The sequence below is a fragment of the Chrysochloris asiatica genome, unplaced genomic scaffold, assembly GCF_000296735.1.
Source record: "Chrysochloris asiatica unplaced genomic scaffold, ChrAsi1.0 scaffold00384, whole genome shotgun sequence".
Classification (NCBI taxonomy): domain Eukaryota; kingdom Metazoa; phylum Chordata; class Mammalia; order Afrosoricida; family Chrysochloridae; genus Chrysochloris; species Chrysochloris asiatica.
The window spans coordinates 1344923-1363175 of NW_006408902.1; the positions used below are offsets into that span (position 1 = coordinate 1344923).

Sequence of the window (18253 nt, forward strand, 5' to 3'; positions counted from 1 at the left end):
ATTGGAACCATGGCAATGAGATGATATATGATGGAATGAATGTAAAACTGAAGTTCTCCCATGTAAACTATCATATAATTCACAATAAAACATTAAAAAAAGAAAAAAGAAAAAAAGGACAATAGTGGCAGCCCCCTCAAAGAGCCTCTGGGTATAATCAGCTTAACCCAGATGCTCCCCTTCCTCCTGGAAGTATATAGAAATGTGATGTAGCATTTAGATACAGAATCCGGAAAGAAGAAAGAATTATTAGTTAATAAATGAAGCCAGGTGTCTGAGATCTTGCTCACAAACAAAAACATGAGCTTTTGTTTGCAAAGTATACAAAGACAGCTTGACTCCCTTCAAAAACCTTACTTTAAGCCTTCTATGACCTTTTAAATCTTTTTCACCTTTACCCATTAGAGATTAAGTGCTAAAAGCATGGTAAGTATCCTTGAGACAATTATGATGTATATTATAAAATTTGTTCCTGTGATTCATTGTGTCCTGTTATGAATGATTAGTCACCTTTCAGTTCGGTATTTTATTTTATCTGAATAATCACATCCTCCCTTTGTGAAAAAGCCCTCCTTGGAAAAAGACTATAAAAGGCTGAGGCAGTGTGAGTGCTTCATGCAATGCTGGATGCAATGTAAGGCTGCATGCAATGCTGAATGTAAGGCTGCTTGCAATGCTGGATGTAATGCAATGCTGGATGAGATGCTGGATGTAATGCAAGGCAATGCAGTAGACCAACCTGCCTTTCAGCTTGCATTAAATTTGTGTGTCTGTTTTTTTGTGTCTATATTGTCTCTATGCTATATCTTTTGCCTCTCAGACCTCCCAACTTCGTGCAACTCACTCTCCTGTCGAGGCAAGACCCCGACAACTAAAGAGCTTACTGATGCTGTCAGTGTCAGAGATAAGACGATGGCAGATCCACATACTGCACATTTGAAAAATGAGAAAGTAAAAAAGCAGTTAGCAGATGCAGTGGCAGAACTTGAACTGAATGCTATGAACTGGAACACAAGCTGAGAAGAGAGGTGGAAGGTCTGAAACTGCCTTCAGAAGGTGGCAGATCATTATAAAGAAAAATTCAAGGAATGTCAGAGGCTCCAAAGACAAACAAGCTTTCAAACCAATCAACCAGTAATAATAGTGTCTTCACAAAGAAAACTGTGGGTCAGCAGAGGGTGAATGATGCCTCAGTAAACACGGACGAACGAAGCTGCTCAGACTTCTCCTGTCCATGCAAGGCCTCTGCCTTCTGCAGCTGAGACTGATTTTTACATTGTAACAAAGGAGCAAGTCTGTGAGATGACCAAAGAAATTGCAGACAAAACAGAAAAGTATAAAATATGTCAACAACTCTTACAGGATGAGAAAACAAAATGCAAGAAATATGCTGATGAACTTGCAAAAATGGAGCTGAAATGGAAAGAACAAGTGAAAATTGCTAAAAATGTCAAACTAGAACTAGCTGAAATAGAGGACAATTATAAACTTCAGTTGGCACAGAAAGACAAAGAAAGAAATGGTCTAACTTCCCACTTGGAAAACCTTGCCAGGAAGAAGGAAATTCAAAGGAGTCTAGAAAATCAAGCTGAAAAGAAAATGGAAGGTCAGAGTCCCCAGAGTCCACAACAGTTCTCACAACATCTCAACACATGCTCAGAGCAAAATGTTCATGCTGCTGCGATGCCCAATAAAGCCACCAGTTCTGCAATAAGGCAATCCGTGTGCAGTACAGGAAATGAGATGGAGCAGATGGTGCTTTTTATCCAGATGAAATTCAAAGGCCACCTGTTAGAGCACACTCTTGGGGACTGGAGGACAGTGTTGTCTGCAACCAGCCTGCTCGAAATCTTAGCCAGCATGATGGTTTAGAAGACCCTGAGGAGAGCAAAGCAGATGAGCCTGTACCCACTGGTCCTGATCCTTCAAGTCAGCATTTGTGTGGACATGGCACAGGTTTTTGCTTTGATTCCAGCTTTGATGTCCACAAGAAGTGCCTCCTCTGTGAATTAATGTTCCCTCCCAGCTACGATCAGAGCAAGTTTGAAGAGCACGTGGAAAGCCACTGGAAAGTTCCATTACGACTACGAGTTAATATAGTTTAAGCAGCTTAAAAAGCATCCTCTGCAGCGAGCCACCTGGGGGGGCCTAGGTTTGTGTCTCACCTGCCACACAGCCTCTCCACGCTGTTCTGACCAGGAGCTACTTTGCAGTTTGGTGTTACGAAAGCATTAGGATTCGTCTTCGACTTATCACTAACTATAATTTTATCCTCTCTTAAGCAAAGTTCCTGTGTGCTTGTATCTTTATTTATTCCCCAGTTTGTGAAGTTGTATGAATACAGGATACAGGGATTCTTTTCATGGTGACATGCTAAAATATGTGTTAGATTATTTAGCAAAATATTTACAAGTTTCTGTGGACCTTACTGTTGAGCATGACTACTAAATATTATGTAATAAAGAATTCATCCTAAAATATATATATATACAGATGGGGAAAGAATCTAGGGATGCTCTCCAGATAATAGCATTTCTTCTCTTACCTAGCATGGGTCAGGACAAGGGTTGAATTCCTACACTGCTTTCACATGCTATATGAAAAAAAATTATTCAATCCATGTGAGAATAAACAGCCCCCTAAGGAGCTCTGGTAGCGTAGTGGTTACGAATCAGGCTGCTAACCTCAAGGTCGGCAGTTGGAAATTACCAGCTGTTCCACGGGAGAAAGATGAGGCTTTCTGCTCCCGTAAAGATTTACAGCCTCGGAAACCCTGTACAGGGTCGCTATGAGTTGGAACCGACTCCACAGCACATAACAACAACAACAAGAAGGAGGTCTGGTAGTGTAGAGGTTAGAAGCAGTTTAAAACAACCAGCTGTTCAGCGGGAGAAAGATGAGGCTTTCTGCTCCCCTACAGATTTACAGCCTCAGAAACCCTACACAGGGTTGCTATGAGTTGGAACCGACTCCGTGGCACATCACCACCACCATCATGAGCCGAGAGCTATAAACACAGCAGGTACAAACACCAAAGCTCCCATTGACTCCCACAGAACTCTGTGGTGGGAGGCCAAAGTCTACCAAGTGCAGCATGTGGAAGCTACACAGAAGGCTCATATCTAAGAAAGACCAGGAATCCAAGCCAGAACGTGCTAAGGGTATGCTGGAAAAAACATCATGGGGGCTGAGAGGAGTGGAGAGGAAGACCACGAGGCCCATACCACGGTGGACACTATGCTAAGGAGTTACATTTTGTCTCAAGCTGTATGATGCATGACCTTTGGTCCTGTTATGCTCTGAAGCCCTTCTGAGCCTGCGGTCTTGCCTGTCCAGGGTCCCAGGCAAACTGCGCAGTCATCACTGCCCTAGTTCAGGGGAGAACAAGAGGCTAGAGGACATCTGAATATGTTCCTTTATTAATAGTATCTCACTGGTACTTTTCAGAGGACTTAGATGGGAATCCCTACCCCCATTTCACAGATTAAACAATTGAGGAGAAGAGAATTGAAGCTCAGGTTTACTCTGATAAAATGCAGCAGAGCCAACCTCTGAGTAACAACCTGAGCCGAAAGCTCTTTCAGTGCACCAGATTGAGGGTGTGCTGGGCCCTAAAGGACAAATTTAGGCAGGCATGGGTGGCCTGGACAAAGTGTAGGCCACAGTTAGGAACGGTGGCGCCTATCAACTAAATGAAGTCCAGTCTAGGGAGGGCTTTAACCTCAGGAAGATGGGTATGGTCCAATTCCAGAGAGTAAGTCTACATTTATAACGGTCATTATCACTCGCTTCTGGAGACGGCCCCTACCCAGATGGAAAGGTCAAGGAAAGACTGTGGGACTTCTGGGCAAAGCTCTTCTGATTAGGACTGTGAGGTCAAACAGGTAAAGGGAAATTAAAGCTGAAACAATCAGGGAAACCTGAGCCCAGGACCACCTCTGTGGGTCCTACATCCAGGGAGAGATCCCTAAGAGAAGGGGTGTGGCCTCTAGTCCATGTCACATGGAGAATCTAAAGACTAGACAAAGTGCAGAGTGATCAAAGGCAGTTTCAGATGTAAAGCCCAGGCTGAAGTCAGAGAGAGGCCAAATGCTCTCCAAGTTAAGCAATCCTGGGATTACCACCTGTGGTTTTCTATGGACATATCCACCTCCCCAGAGTCCTAGTGTAGCGCTGTGGGTTAATGCACCAGACTGCAAAGCCGTCTGAACTGCAAGGCCGGTGGTTCAAGCTCACCAGTCAATCCTTGGACACCCTATATAGGGTCACTATGGGTCGGAACCGACTCGACGGCACTTAACAACAACATCCACCTCCCCAAGGAAATATAAAGTTTATTTTGGACAAAGGTACTCATACCTCTTTCTTGTATCTCCATAGTGCTTTACTCATGGCAAACAATTTTTGCTCAGTAAATGCCAAATTCAAGATAGCGTTCAAATTCTTCAGTATGGCACTGAAGGCTCCTTACAATTTGTCTTCGAGTATCTTCAAGTTTTATGTTAACCTTGCTTGCCTCATCCCTCCCTATTATATGTATCAGTCCCTCCAATCCTCTTACTTTGTGATAATGCCCCCCAGTGGTACCTTTGTGCTCTGTTTGGAGTACCCTCCCCCACTTCTCCTTTGGTAAACTTCTACTCCAATTTTACAAAGAACAGTAAGTGTTCCCATAACACTCTGTACCTCTTTTGTTCTGGTCCACAGCACGGTTCTTAAAGTATTTGCTTACCTCTTTGTCATTTCCCCTGGGGCTGAGCTCTTCATGAAGAATGCTGCTCCTGCTGTTGTTGTTGTTGTTGTTAGGTGCTACCAAGTCTGTTGTGACTCATAGTAAACCTGCATAGAGTTTCTATGCCTAATCTTTCTCCCATGAAGCACCTGGTGGGTTTGAATTGCCAACCTTATGTTTAGCAGTCCAGTAAACAATACTTCTGTTGCCGTTGTGTGCTGTTGAATTTGACGCATATTGACCCTGTATAGGGTTTCCGAGGCTGTAAATCTTTACGGGGCAGAAAGCCTCATCTTTCTCCCACAAAGAGGCTAGTGGATTCAAACTGCTGACCTTGTGGTTAGCATTTCAATGTTAACCAGGGCTCCTTCCAATGAACAATAACTGAGTTTTATTTGTCTACGGTAAATATGTGTCAGCTGTCCTGGTGTGGATAAAGCACTGGATTGCAAGTTTGATTTGAGCCACAAGGTTGAAGGTTCAGACTCACCAGCTGCTCATTGGAAGCCCTATACAGAGTCACTATGAGTCAGAACCGACTCAACAGCACTTAACAAGATCATACTGACTGAAAGGCAAGCCAGGTTCTGGAAAACCGAAGGTCAGATAACTGAAAATTCAATCCCAGCAGAGGCAGTAGTGGAAAGCTCTGCATGGGTGCCTGGCGCACCTTACCTGCTATAGACGTGAGTGTTGGTGCTATTTCCCGGATGGACAGTACCATCCCCAAAGTTCCACAGGTAAGCAACATCCGTGCCAACATTGATCCTGCACTCAAAGTTCACACTGGCATTTACCAGAGCAGAGGAGACGGATGAGAGGCGATTGGCAATGATTCTCTTCTGGACCCTGATGAAGTGGGGCTCAGAGATCACACTAGTGACCCCATTAGAAGCCTTGACCACCACACGATACCTGTGAAATGAGGCCTCAGAAGCCACAAAAGTCACATGGTACAAAAGAAACAAGGCAAACATTAGAAAGAATCTCTACATTACTTCAAAGAGAACATCAGGGGGATTTGGGCATTTAATTTGCAGGAATTATCACAACACTTAATGATTTTCATCTTACTAGAAGGAAGGAAGAAAAGGGAGAGTAAACACTTTTTAACACCCTTAGTATTTAATTAGGTTTCAAATACAGGTTTTTCTGATTTCGAAGTCCACACCCTGTTCACTCAATTCAGAGTGAAGGGAAGGGACTCCGTCAACATTTAAAATTTACATGTGAGTTTAATCCCCACAAGTGCTTAGTGGCTCATTACAAGTACTAAAACGCCCTTAAAATGACTTGACTGGAAGTAGAATAACCCTCAGATTGAAGTAAAGTTGCATCACCACCAGGTGTACATCATGAACGTGTTTACAGACCACTGCGGGATGCGAAGTTTCTTTTCAATGATTCTTGAAGTTGTCCTCACAGATTGGTCTTCTCCGAAATGCCACTCAAACTCCAGAGGACTGGTTTCCTTGGTAACAGCTACAAAAGTGATGGCCACATCTGAGGCAAACACAGTTCCATTTGTGTAGACAGAAACAGCTGTGAGGAGAGAGAGCAGGTACTTCAGAATGAAAGGGTTAGAACTCGTACCGTAGAGGGTGGTAGCTCTACTTCCCCATTCAGTCATGGATCTGTGATGGGTATTAAACCTCTGTATGTGTGGGCAGTGATGGCATTACTGCTGACGAGCAATTATGAACTGAGTTCAAAAGTCATCAAAGTTATAGATCATAAAGCAATCGGGGCAACTCCCTTTGGAATTTTCCTTACAAGGGTACATAGTATGGGGAAGCTGGTATTACGCTAAAGCTTGGCTCCAATGCTCTGGAGTGATTGAATCCAATTAACAAACACTCCAGCAAAGAGGCAGGTTTCCTGGTAGATGATTCTTTTGTACGAGCAATTATTTAAACTACTTTTAAGAAATGTAATTAGTACAACATGCAGGGGAGCAATAATCTTAACATTTATACTAATTCACAAGGTGGTCATGATGGTCCAATAAACACATCAAAGGGGAGTACAAGATTTACTCTCCCCAGGCCTGTTTGCCTAGATGGCTATTCCTTATCAAACGTTATACAAACAGGGACCAGGCTTTAGATAGAACCAGGTCACCATTGTTACATCGTAACAATAGTCAAAACATACTTAAAAAGCAAAGACAGAAGAACAAGGTGGCAGGTGTATAAGATGCTTTCAAGCAGTGCTTGATTAGAATTACTAAACAAAATCATTGAGCTCTCAAAATGCTCACTGGCAGGTGATGTTTCTTGATGCTTTCCCATCTCCTACCTTTAAATTGAAGCCTTCATACCTAGAACATATGGTAGGTCAATAAAGAGGCTGTACAAAGGGCGAATGAGGTTTTCAGGCAGAGCTGATGACAGAACACAGTGTTGAATATGGCTGTCATCATCTCAACTGATAGCACGAAGCAAAATTTGTTAAATCTGGAATTAGAACAACGTACGTTGCATCTTATACCACACAGTCACGCTGGGCCAGGCTCCGCTGTCACCCACTTGATTTCGGGAAATGAAGGACACATGGTATGAGGAAACGGATGGGAAATGATGTGTAACAACAGTGCCTAAAATGAGGAAAAAAGCAGAGAAGAGAAAAAGTCTGAAATTTAGTTCACTTGTCTCAAGGAACACATGGTCAATGGTGTATATTTTTTCACTTTCTTTCTTTGAATCCTAAGTCATTTCAAAATTTAAAGCATGTGTTTTGAAACAAGCTTGAGAAACCATGAATTCCTCTCAGAAGTTCTCTCACAGATTCTTTTCTCATTAAGATTTTAAGCATCTTCTCCATCTCTCTTGAAGATTCACTATATAACAGTAAATATGCCAATTACTTGACGATAGGTTAATTAATTACTAGATGCTGTTGTCATTATGTGCCGTGGAGTCGATTCCGACTCCTAGTGACCCTGTACAGGGTTTCTGAGGCTGTAAATCATTACGGGAGCAGAACGCTTCATCTCCCATGGAACAGCTGGTAGTTTCTAACTGCTGACCCTAAGGTTCGCAGCCCGATTTGTAATTACTACGCTACCAGAGCTCCGTTTAAAAGTATTTCTCCAATATGTGTGCTAAGCAGTCTTCTGCTTCACAGGGGTTCTTAAAACTGTGTCTTAAATAAGTCTCAACTGTTTAAGCCCTCAAATTTTACATAAAATCTTACACACACACAAAAAGACAGATAATAAACATTTTGTCAGATTCCGGAAGAGAACTATGTTGATTTGGGAGATTTAAAACAACTCATTTATGATAAAGGAGCTCTGGCATAGTGGTTACAAATTGGGCTGCGAACCTTAAGGTCAGCGGTTCGAAACTACCAGCCGCTCCGCGGGAGAAAGATGAGGCTTTCTACTCCCGTAAAGATTTACACCCTCGGAAACCCTGTACAGGGTCGCTATGGGTCGGAACCGACTCGACGGCACATAACAACAACAACATTTATGATAAAAGAATGTGTTTAAAGTTTGTATTGTTGTCTGGTAGCGTAGTGGTTACGAATCGGGCTGCGAACCTTAAGGTCAGCGGTTCGAAACTACCAGCCGCTCCGCGGGAGAAAGATGAGGCTTTCTACTCCCGTAAAGATTTACACCCTCGGAAACCCTGTACAGGGTCGCTATGGGTCGGAACCGACTCGACGGCACTTAACAACAACAACAATTGTTGTTCTGCATGTTTTTTCCCTTTATAAGAAAAAGATTTACTTATGACAGTGATAAAGTAGAATGGATAGTTTTTCCTTCATCAATCTATTAGAATTTCAAAAAAAAAAAAAATTATCCCATGACTAAAACTGAATTCTGACCCCAATTCTCTAGTCAACAACCTTGAAGAAAGTGTAACTAAGATTTGCACAAGATTGTTGCTGCTGATACTGTTCATTGCCATCAAGTCTGTTCCAATTCCTAGCAACCCTATTAAGGTTTCCAAGGCTGGAAATCTTTGTTGGATTAGAAAACCTCATCTTTTCCCCTTGGAGTGGCTGATGGGCTCAAACTGCCAACCTTGTGGTTAGTAGTCTAGTGTTTATCCTACAGATCCACTGCATCCCCTTGTCCAAGATTACCATTTATTAAGCTGTGGAGCTGGTTATATGGGACAGGCTGGGGACATAAAAGGATTGTGTTTTCTTATTAAGGACTGTGGACATGGCGTTTGTATATCATAACTCTAGACAAGCAACTATGAATGACCAATTAGGTGGTTAGGGTGTGCTGACAGGTAGTAAAACACAAACAACAACAATGACAGATACACGTTTTATGATTTCTTGGATAAAAGAGCTTCTCAACAAGCTAATTATACTGAATTGTATGGAAAACATATAGTCAGGGTGTGGAACAAATAATATTGATGAGTTCACGATGATGATTTTCCCATTTACTTAACTGCTATCTCTGGGAAATATAAAACCATAATTCCAGTCACTTAGGGTGAACAATTTGGCATTATCTTTGATTTATTCCCACGTTTCCAGGTTTATAAAGTGTTGACTTTACCTCTATGTTATTGTTAAGTGCCTTCGAGGGGGTTCCAACTCATAGCAACCCTGTATAATGTTGCTGAGATTTGGCTGGAATGCCCATTGCCACTGGCCTCTACACTCAGCTTTCTCCTCCATAAAAGTGGAAATGAACAGAGCACCTATTCACGAGATGGTTGCTATGGGTGCTGGTGCTACTGCCTTTGCGTCAGTTCTTACTCATAGTGACACTGTAGAGTGTTTCCAAGGAGCAACTGGTGGGTTTGAATCACCTACCTTGCAATTCAAAAGCGAGGTAACAGCGTAGTGGTTGCGAATCAGGCTTCAAACCGCAAGGTCAGCAGTTTGAAACTACCAGCTGTTCCGTGGGAGAAAGATGAGGCTTTCTGCTCCCGGAAAGATTTACAGCCTCGGAAACCCTGTACAGGGTGGCTATGGGTCAGAACTGACTCCATGGCACATAACAACCACTTAGTGGAACTCCAGCACCTCTTTATTGTTAAGTCTGTGATTTTGCTTTACTCAAAATGATTCTCCCACACCAGTTTCTTTACACTCAAACCTCCGACTTCAAAGCCTATTTCATATGCCAATTCCTATATCAAATACTCTTTATTCTCCAGCTAGTATAGTTCTCCCCTTTTCCTGAAATCTCCCAGCCCTTTAGCAATATCTTCCTAAAGTCACTTTTATGATCTAGCTCATACTTTTTTTGATACATACACTACTAATGCCTTTACTAGATTAGAAATTCTTTAAAAGTAGGACCTTGCATGATAACTTCTTCTGAAAATCCCTAGACCACGATATTCTGCCATAACTATTTTCTGTAGGAAGTGATGAAAGGCATGCCTGAATTTGGAATTGTTATAAGTGGATACTTGAAGCAGAGAGAAAGCCATGCTCCACTCATAGCTATAGTTGGACTACTTAGCTTGCAAATGAAGGTCTTACTTTTCTGATCTGTGTGGGAATCAGCAAAGATAATAACTTCATCCTCATGCAGACTGCTGGAATTCATGAACACAGACAGGACCTCATGATCAATCTCCACATAATAAGGTCCAAGTTCTACTTCAGTCCCATAAAACTCATTATAAATAATTGCCTTGAGCATCCAGATACCTTTTGGGAAAAAGAGACAATGGTATTTAAGAAATATTTAAAACAAGGCATGATACTTAACAGTTGGCTCCATTAGGGTTACGAGGGGTTACTGTGGAATGACTAATATGAGAACTGATACAATAAAGGATTTGTCTAATCTCCTGTTGTAGCAGAAACAGCTTCATGAGCATACAGCCTGCACATGTTGCACAGGCTCCTACATGCAAACAGGCTCTCACTTGTTCCATGTTTTGATATCACTATCTGGGAATTCCTAATCATTTTTAACAAGGGACTCTGCATTTTCATTTTGTGCTATAGTCTAACCTGTATTGTTGGAAATATTCACAGAGGTGAAATACATCATCCCATGCCTAGGCAAAAAAAACCAACACTGAAATAAACAGTCAAATATATATATATATATATATATATAAAACAAACTGTTTTTGTTGTTAGGTGACTTTGAATCGCCTCTGACTCATAGCACAACAAAATGAAACACCATCCAATCCTGTATCACCCTCACAATTGTTACACTTGAGCCATTGCTGCTGCCACTATGTCAATCCACCTTGTTTGGGGTCTTCCTCTTCTTTGCTGAGCCTCCACTTTACCAAGCACAATGTCCTTCTCCAGGGACTGGTCCCTCCTGATAATATCTCCAAAGAATGAGAGATGAAGCCTGACCATCCTCAGAAACCCTATACAGGGTTGAGCTGGAACCAACTCGATGGCACTTAATAACAACAAACACGACTGTAGTATGACTTGGCAGCTTGTCCCAGTAAATGGTGACCCTATTTTCTTACCCCTTGAATCTGTGCTAGACTTTTGCTTTGATTTTTCCTCTCTTGATGCTCTGGATTCAATGCCATTGTTGCCATGCGAATAGGCCCAGGCTATCATGATGAAGAATGAGAGATACAATGATTGAGTTGCCCCATCACCCTTGTCAAAAGCCTCTGGAAGCAAAGATATTTGGCTAGCAGCTGACACAAGTATATAAATAAAGCCATCTGAGCCCAGCAGCAACTAGAAAAACTCCCAGCACAATCTGAAGCTGAATGAACGATTGTGCTTAAACCATTAAGTTTTCGGGTGGTTTACCATGCAGCAATATTGACATGATTCTACGTAATTGGAAAGGTCTTTAACAATTCTCTAATCTCAATCTCTAACACAATGTTTTTAAATTGTACATTTGATCAAGTAATTCCCCAGCTTTAAAACATCACGTGATTCTTGATATGCCACAGGATACAATCTTTAGCCAAGCCCTTCACCCATGCTGATCTGCTCCCACTAATTCCTTCTTGCAGATGCACACATTTGATTCATCATAGACAGAATGAGTCTACGAATCCCAGACACCCATTCTCAATGACAACTCCACACCTTCGCATAACTTTTCTCTCAATTACAGTGTCCTTACTCTTGTCCCAATTTGGCCAACTGTAATCTACCCAGGGTCGCTATGGGTCAGAACCGACTAAAAGGCAGTTAACAACAGCAACAATCTACCCAGAACCTCTTTTAACAATCCAGAAAGAATTAGTGACGCCATTCTACATTTGGTCATAGAAGTTGAGTTGTGATTTCCTTTCAGGACATACCACACTGCCTGCCTTGTCCCAAAACACCAGCACAGAGCACGTGGTAGACACGATAAATGTTTATCAATGACTAATAAAACTTTGCACATTGGAAAACTGAAGCACACAGAGGTTATCTTGACCATATTTAGTATGACCTGTGCGCATCACAGTATTATCAAATCTTCTTGTACATCACCACAGATACAAGAGCATGTAATTAAGATAGACTTTTCTCACTTTGCTTTCTGCTTCCAAATTATATTTAATAAATATACGGATCTGCAGAAAATTGCAAACAGTAGCATAAGAAGTAGAAAAGAGAAAATAACTTTAAAGAGCAAAAGCATATTTATTTGGAAGAATAATATTCGTGGTATTCCACAGAAAGATTTGATAAGACTGTAATTAAGCACAGGCCACACTAAATATGGTGAAGATAACATATGGAAGACAGTTGGAAGCTACATCTTAAATGCTGAGAATAAACAAATATTTTCTTGTAATAGTCCATCTTATAACTACATGCACACAAATTTCCCACATGAATTCTAATGTTAAGAAGAAGGTGAAATGGACACTCAAGCAGATCCTCATATACACTGGGATCAGAACTTAAATAAGAGCTGTATGTGTAAATAAATCAATTACTCCTGTTTCAGACTAAAAGACAAATTGAATAACTAAAAATTAGGAAAGAAGGTTGACTGTTACAGTTCAGAAATCCACTGGATTCAGATGGGTTAGGCATTGGAGCTCTGCCTCTTGGGGTGTGACAAATTCTTATGCATATTCAGTTGACTTTAGAATTAATGTCTTTGGGGAAGATGTTATGCAAATTCCTTATTTTATCTTTAAGTCACTAGAAATCAATTAACATATATTAAAGTTATAGACAGATATGAGCTTTTCCACTGTCTCTTCCCACAGATATATATAGTCGGTTTGATGCCAGTGTTTTCCACCTGGCAAGGTCCATTTGTATGTTTTTAAAAAAGTATTTGCAATGAGTAAGTAATTGGTTTTACAAAATTCTATTGTGCAATCTCCATCACTTTATCATTAAGGTCATACTTTCCAACTACTGATCCTTCCTCTTTGTTTCCAAGTTCACATTCTAATCACTAAAAATTAGCAAAACATTTTGATTGATCAATTTCAGAGTGAAGAAATTGGTGGAATTCTTCAATTTCATCTTCACTGGCTTTAGCGGTTGGTGCATAAATTCGAATAACAGTATTAACTGGTCTTCTATGTTGCTGTTGTTAAGTGCCACGGAGTTGGTTCCGACTCATAGCGCCCCTGTATAGGGTTTTCGAGGAGCTGCTAGTGAGTTTGAACTGCCGACTTTGTGCTTCAAACTGACCTTGCAGTCAAGTGCTTTATCCCACAGCGTCACCCCAGGACTCCTTATAGGCATATGGTTATTATCCAATCACAGACAGTATTGTACTTCATCTTGGTATGCTCTTTTTGATGATAAATGCACACCATTCCTCTTGAATTTGTCATATTCTACATAGTAAACTACATGATTGCTTCAAAATGGTCAATACCAGTTCATTTCAGCACATTGATGTCTAGGATATCATTCTTTATGAGGTTCATTTCATTTTTGAGAACTTCCAATTTTTCCTAGATTCATACTTCGTACATTCTATGTTCCGATTATTAATGGATGCTGGCAGTTGTTTCTTCTTATTCTGAGTTGTGCTCCATCAGCAAATGAAAGTCCCAAAAGATTTACTCCATTCATGTCCTCATGGTCAACTCTCCTTTGAGAAGGCAGCTCTTTCCCAGTCACATTTTATAAGTGCCTTCCAACCTCGGGGTCTCATCTTCCAACACTATGACAATATTCTGGTGCTAGTCATATTTTCATCTTCTGGCACTGTATGTGACAATATTCCAACATGATGGCACTTAACAACAACAACATTCATAAGGTTTTCAGTGGCCAAAAATTCAGAGATAATCCACCTTTCCTTCTGTCTTAGTTTGGAAACACTGCTGAAACCTGTCTGCCATAGGTGACCTTGCTGGTGTTCAAACTATCCGTGGCATAGCTTCCAGCATCTCAGCAATAAGCAAGCTACCACAATACAATAAACTGGCAGATGAGTGGCAGAATCAAACTGACATCTGTGGGAAAAGATGGTGGAAAAGCTCAGTAGCATCAGTCAAAACAAGACCAGGGGCCGACTATGGAACTGCTCATATGCAACTTCAGGCTGAAGGTGAAAGAATTAAAACAAATCTACAACAACCAAAACATAAACTTGAACATATTCCACCTAAATTTAGAGACCTTCTCAAGAATAGATTTGACCCCTTCCAAGACTAAGACTCAGGAGGAATACATGAGGAGGCATGTGGTCTGACTGGTGAGATAAGGGGACATGAGGGATAAACAGCAATGAAGCTGTGAGCTACGCCCTACAACATTCAATAGACTCCTGTAAACCCGGGTGGAGACCTGGTTGGTCAGCAGTGTGGCAAGACCTGGGGACTCCTGGGCCCAGAGACAGTGACATAGCCACAGAGGACTAGAATGGAAAGTGAAGCGTCCAGCTGATAAGAAGAGAGGGCATATGCATAAGAACACCCACACTTGCAGATAATACCCACTTGACCTGGCTTCAATGACTGGATGACCAGAGCTCAAACAGAAGAAGAAAGAAGAGGGAAAAAAAGAGTAATCTGATACAATTTAATTAACTTGACCTATACCTATTGGACCAATAAACAACATTCTTATTAATAGAGAAAAGATGGAAGTTGTCAAGGACTTCATTCTTCTTGGATCAACTATCAACACTCACGGAAACAGCAGTCAAGAAATCAAACGACGTATTGCATTAGGCAAATCTGCTGCACAAGACCTTTTTAAAGTGTTGAAGAGGAAAGATGTCAGCTTGAGGACTAAGGTGTACCTGACCCAAGCCATGGTATTTCCAATAACCTCATATACATGCGAAAGCTGGACAGGGAATAAGGAAGACCATAGAAGAACTGATGCCTTTGAATTATGGTGCTGGAGAAGAATATTAAAGTGCCATGGGCTGCCAAAAGAACCAATAGATCTGTTTTGGAAGAAGTGCAGCCAGAGTACTCCTTGGAGGCCAAGATGGCCAAACTGCATCTCTCATTCTTTGGACATATTGTCAGGAGGGACCAGTCACTGGAGAAGGATATCATGTTTGGTAGGTTGGAGGGTCAGAGAAAAAGAGGAAGACCCCCAACGAGATGGATTGGCCAAGTGGCAGCATCAATGAACTCAAGCATGGCAACAGTAGTGAGGTTGGCCCAGGATCGGGCAGTGTTTCATTCTGCTGTGCATAAGGTCACTATGGGTCAGTACCAACTCAATGGCACCTAAAAACAACACCACCACCACCTATGGATGCAGTTGCTCAAAAGAGGGAATAAATATTTACAGCAAGGACCATTCTCACCCCCTCAATACACAGGGTAGACAGGGATGGGCAACTTTGACATTGGCTATCCAAAAAGAGGGGGTGGGACACAAAGGCAAGAACGGACTGGCTTACAAGCTTTCAAGAGGGAACTTAGATCCAGAGGGGGTGGAGGAAAGTAGAATCTCCACTGAATAGTATCCAATCTGTCTGGGTGGGGCTGATGAAAGGAGATGGGGATAGGACTCTTGTGGTACAATAGTGAATGATTACTATCAGGACTGACTGTGAGGGTTGGAAATGTAAAGGTAGACGTTATGTAGCAAAAGGAGGGGAGTGGTTGACTTTGCAGTCCTGGAGTGGAGGTCCCTGGGACCATTAAAGGAGAAGAGTGGAGTGTGGGACCCTACCCAGAGAAACAGTGATGCCAGAGATGGAGGCAGAGACAATGACACAGAGAGATGGAGTGGCTGGCAAATCTAGACCCAGAGAGGGAGAGGGGCTGTGTGCTGATTACTGATGGGCAGGCTTGTGGGGTATACCCTTTGGTTGTTTGATGGTGCATGGAGGGGATTGTAATCATGGCAATGAAATGATATACAATAGGATGAATGTGAAGCTAATGTTCCCCCATGTAAGCTATCACATAATTCACAATAAAAACTTAAGAAAAAACAAAAGAAATTAAGAATAGATTTGATGCATTAGACACTAAGGACAAAGACCAGGAATGCTGAGAGATGAAATCAAGAATCTTATACAGGAAGAAAACAAAAGGTCATTAAAAAGACAGGAAAGAAAGAAAAGATCAAAATTGATGTCAGAAGAGACTCGGAAACTTGCTCTCCAGGTTAGACATGCGAAAGTGAATGGAAGAAATAAGGAAGTAAAAAAGCTGAACAGAAAATTTCAAGGGGCAGTTTGAGAAGACAAAGTCAAGTTTTATAATGAAATGTATAAAGACAAACTCAGCATTTCTCAAATTGAAATCACAAAATGAAAATTCAAGCTTCGATTTGCAATATTGAAGGATTCGCTGTGCATGGGGTTGCTATGAGTCGGTTCCGACTCGATGGCACCTGACAACAACAACATGGGCAAAATGGACTCCTGGTGTGGTGCTGTAGGATCAGCATTAGGCTGCAAAATGCAAGGTCAGCAGTTCAAACCCACAAGCTGCTCTGCAGAAATCCTATATAGGTTCGCTGAGTTGGAAACAACTTGATGGTACTTAACAACTAGAACATGAGCAAAATATTGAATGATGCAGAACATCAAAAGAAGATGGAAGTTACACACAGTCATGGTACCAAAAAAATATGGTTAATGTTCAACCATTTCAAGAGGAAGCCTATAATTAAGAACCAAGGTACTGATGGAAGAAGTCCAAGTTCCACTGAAGGCAGTGGTGAAAATCAAGGCTCCGGGAATTAATGGAATATATATTCATATTGAAATCTTTCAGCAAATTGATGCAGCTCTGGAGGTAGTCAACTCATTTATGTCAAGAAATTTGGAAGACATTTACCAAGCCAACGGATTGGAAGAGATTCATATTTGTGCCCATTGCAAAGAGAGGTGACCCAACGGAATGCGGAAACCATCAAACAATATCATTCATATCACATGCAATTCAAATTTTGCTGAAGATAATTAAAAATGGTTGCAACAGTACATCCACAGGGAACTACCAGGAGTTCAAACAGGATTCAAAAAAGAATGTGAAACTAGGGATATCATTGCTGACATCAGATGGATCTTGGTTGAAAGCAGAGAATACCAGAAAGATGTTTACTTGTGTTTTATTGACAAGGCTTTTGACTGGTGGATCAAGAAAATCTATAGATAACATTGTGAAGAATGGGTGTTGTAGGACACTTGATTATGCTCATGAGGAATCTGTATGTGACCAAGAGGCAGTAGTTCAAATAGAACAAGGGGTTTAAAATCAGGAAAGGTGTGTGTCAAGGTTGTATCCTTCATTATACTTTTTTCATCTGTATGCTGAGCAAATAACTTAAAAAGCTGGACTATATGAAGAAGAACATGGTAACAGAGTTGGAGAAAGACTCGTTAACAAGCTGCAATTTGCAGAAGACACAATTTTGCTTACAAGGAAATGAAGAAGTCTTAAAGCACGTACTGTTGAAGACCAAAGACTACAGCCTTCAGTATGGATTACACCTTAACATAAAGAAAACAGAAATCTTCACAACTGGACTAATAACTATCATGATAAATGGAGAAAACATTGAAGTTGTCAAGAATTTCATTTTACTTGGATCCACGCTCAATTCCCATGAAACCAGCAGTCAAGAAATCAAATGGCGTATTGCACTGGGCAACTCTGCTGCAAAATATCTCATTGGAGTGTTAAAAACAAAGATGTCATTTTGAAGACTAAGGACCCAAGCGATAGTATTTTCAATCACCTCATATTCATGCAAAAACCAAACAATGAAGAGAACTGATGCTTTTGAAATAGGAGTTGACAAATAATATTAAATATATCACGGTCTGCCTGAAGAATGAAAAAAATCTGTCTTGGAAGAAGTACAGCCAGATGATTTCTTAGAAGTGAGGATGGCTGGATTTTGTCTCACGTCCTTTGGACATGTTATCAGGAGGGACCGGACCCTAGAGAAGTAAAGTAGAGGGTCAGTGAAAAAGCAGAAGAGCCTCTGCAAGATGGATTGACAGTGTCTGCAACAATTGGCACAAACACAGCAGTGCCTGTGAGGACGGTACAGGACCGGGCAGGGAGTCATTCTATTGTATGTATGTAAGTAAGCAACTTTACAGCCCCTAACAACAGGAAGCCTAATGCTATACTAGTCAGTGGTAGTCCAAAGTTCATGTGGAAAAAACAATTATAAACAATAGCCAGA

General features: G+C 41.3%; 1 protein-coding gene and 1 pseudogene across 1 annotated transcript in view; one reads left to right on the plus strand and one right to left on the minus strand.

The window, feature by feature from the left end:
• LOC102821006 overlaps positions 1–2105 on the plus strand; it is a 4543-nt pseudogene extending 2438 nt beyond the window's left edge.
• PKD1L1 (polycystic kidney disease 1 like 1) overlaps positions 1–18253 on the minus strand; it is a 270006-nt gene that overhangs the window by 250434 nt on the left and 1319 nt on the right. Inside the window, exons 2-5 of the mRNA XM_006876506.1 lie at positions 10202–10372; positions 7209–7328; positions 6106–6274; positions 5408–5647 (exon numbers count right to left, since the gene is read on the minus strand). Coding sequence (XP_006876568.1) covers positions 5408–5647; positions 6106–6274; positions 7209–7328; positions 10202–10372 — 700 coding nt within the window. The remainder of the gene's footprint in view (positions 1–5407; positions 5648–6105; positions 6275–7208; positions 7329–10201; positions 10373–18253) is intronic.